Source organism: Phytophthora infestans, genomic scaffold (assembly GCF_000142945.1).
Source record: "Phytophthora infestans T30-4 supercont1.40 genomic scaffold, whole genome shotgun sequence".
In the NCBI taxonomy this organism is placed as follows: Eukaryota; Oomycota; class Peronosporomycetes; order Peronosporales; family Peronosporaceae; genus Phytophthora; species Phytophthora infestans.
In genome coordinates this window covers 1,413,865-1,416,574 of record NW_003303719.1, presented here as the reverse complement: position 1 = coordinate 1,416,574, position 2,710 = coordinate 1,413,865, and the positions used below count along the sequence as shown (strand labels likewise).

Here is a 2,710-nt window from a genome sequence, read left to right as displayed (position 1 = left end):
CCAACTATAATCTTAGAAACCCACACGCCATTTCCAAAATTACACTCAGTAACCGACTTGTCACCTCACATATACTAGGAAGCCGTCACAAGAAAGATACTCGCTTTTTGTTTACGTCGTCTTAACAAAAATTCCCGTTAATCTACAGCAGATTGACGGGAATTGATTACTGCTGACAGTTACAGACTACTCGTTTAACATCTATTTATAGCTGGAAAAGTAACCGCCGCGCCAGCAGCTAGTCAGTATCTTTCAGTTTTGTTAGAACTCAGCAGTCACCCATAAAGTAATTTACATAAATTACCCGTTCTAAGTGCGAGAAGTTATTTTACTAAGTGCGAATAGTGCCTAAGTTCGTATTTTATGGACTAAGTGCGGTATTTTATCATTAAGTTCGCGTTAGAGGACCCCCCAAAATGAACATTTTCTTGCGTCTTGGGAAGAGTATTGTAGAGTGCCCCGTAAAACTTTGTGGTGTTAAGTATGATACTAAAACACACTAACTGCCCTAAGGATTCACGTCGATTTCATTCTAGGAGTCGAGATATGTTATTTTAAGTTTTTGGGATGTCATGGATGCAAATCGTTTGCTACAGGCTCAAGAACGCACTTTTTGTATACCATGTTATTTTAAGAAAATGATTTAAAAAACTATTAATTTTTTGTTTTAATAAAGTATTAAAAATCGGAGTTTTATATATTTTAATTTCTTGATTTTTTTTATAAATTGATAATTTTTTATTAAAAAATAATTCAAAATTAGAACAAAATATTTTATAAGAATTATTAAAAAAAAAAATAATATTATTTTTTTCAAAATTAATTTGATTTTTTTTTTTATTATCAAAAATTATTTTTTTTTTTCTAAATTTTAAATTGTAACAAATTTTAGGTACTCGCCGTCTCTCGCACTGTCAGGCTCTTTCCCTTCTTCCTTGCCACCTGAAGCGGGTTTCTTCTTAGCTCGCTTGATCTTGCGCTTAAACAGCTTCTGCAGCGCCGCAAAGCTCGGGTGAGGTGTCGCACTTGACCCCGTGCCGCCGTTCACAAGCGTCAGGAACTCTGCTTGCACAGCCTTCTCCTGTCGCGCCCATTCATCCAGATCGCGTTTCTTGATCGTCAGCAGGTCTTGGACATCGCGCAGGTCCGCCACAATCTGCGCCTTTTCCCCTTTACTCTTCTCGAGTTTACTGCTCAACAGGTTTTCCTTGCTCTCGAACGACTCAAGCAGCGACAACTCGCTAAGGAGAGTGAACAGCCGAAGTTCCGCTTGCTTGAAGCCGACCTCGAGAGCGAGTTTCTCGCGACGGAGGTGAGCCACAGCAGCGTCAAACGACGCTATCTCGCGTTGCTGCTTGCGCTCGAGCAGTAGCGCTTCTTGGCGCATCAAGTATTCATGGACAACCACGTCATCCTCGTCCATGTTTTCTACATTTAAAGCGCCCGCGTGTGCAGACGAAGCCGTCGCAGCAGCTGCCGTACTGTCGTCCATCTGCAGATGTAAATGGCCAATGGTGACGCCCTTTGCAGCCTCCTTTCCCGACGTTCCTTCCAGAGCTCGTGCGACGGCAGCGATGGATCGATCTGCTGATTGCAGACGCTTCTCAGCCCCACCGATGCGCGTCAATGCCAAGTCCGCTTCGCCAGTCTGAGTCTGCACGTGTGATATCACCTTCTGCTCTCGAAGGAAGAGCTCAATGTCGGCGTCGCTTACGCGCTCCCGCTGCTCCGGCCACTCGCGAAGGTCCACAACTAGATCTTTGGACGACACGCTGGATGGTGTTGCGCCGCTGGACGCTAATGCGGCTCGAAGCTCGACTAGTCGTTCCTGGTCGCGATGCAGCTCGTTGATCAGCTGCACCTTCAACTCGCGAAGCTCCAGCACTTTGGCGTTGAATCGCAAGCGTGCGGCATACAGACTCTCCTCCAAGAGCGCCATCTGCCTCAATTTCTTCGCTGCGTTGACACGCTGATGTTCTGGAACCACGTAGTCTGGAGCCGTTTTCAGCTTGTAATCGCCCATGTTGCGTTGAGCAAAGGCGATCGCGACCACGTCTCTGGGATCGTCGGCATCTTCGCCTGGTTTGTTGCTCTGCCAACGTGCCAGTCTCTCCTTTCGCTCCGTGCGCAGTCGTTTGCGCGCCTCGAAGCCGTGAACGGACTTTGACCCACTAGTCTCCTGTACTGCTGTCGGACCGCTTGATGCTGCGCATTCCCACGACAGCAGAATGCGTAATGACTCATGAGCTTACTGGCGCTCTTCTTTAAGGGAAAGTTCTCGTTTCGGAGCCGCGTGTTTCCTTTTTAAAGTATCCTCTAAATAAACGAAGGTTGTTTTGAGAGTGGGACACACTTTTTTTTCCCCTCACAATTAGATGGGCTGTTTTCTTGGCAGCAGCGTCGGCAGTGTGGATCTCTGCGAGTCGTTTCTGTAAAGTTGCCGGCATCTTCATGCCGCGCAAGGACTGGACACTTAATCCACTTTCAAACGCACGCAACGTCAGCAGCTTTACAGCGAGCGGACCCACGTACGTCTCTCGCATCTTAAGCAGTAGAAGCTCCTCTTTCTCCACTGCAAACGCAAGCTCCTTGCGCGCTTCATCGCACGCCTCATCGCCCTGTCGAGTCAACAGATCTCCATAGTCCAGATCAATCTCCCACTCCTCCGAGTGCGACGCGACTTTGAGGTGGTAACGCCGCGTCTTGGTGG

General features: G+C 47.2%; 1 protein-coding gene across 1 annotated transcript; it reads right to left on the bottom strand.

Annotated features, from left to right (window-relative positions):
- Positions 1-714: 714 nt before the first annotated feature.
- Positions 715-2,543, bottom strand: PITG_15796 (uncharacterized protein; the record flags this gene model as incomplete). Its single annotated transcript, XM_002898005.1, has 2 exons — positions 715-2,205; positions 2,495-2,543. The coding sequence occupies 2 exons, from the start codon at positions 2,541-2,543 to the stop codon at positions 872-874; spliced, it is 1,383 nt and encodes a 460-aa protein (XP_002898051.1).
- Positions 2,544-2,710: the final 167 nt, after the last annotated feature.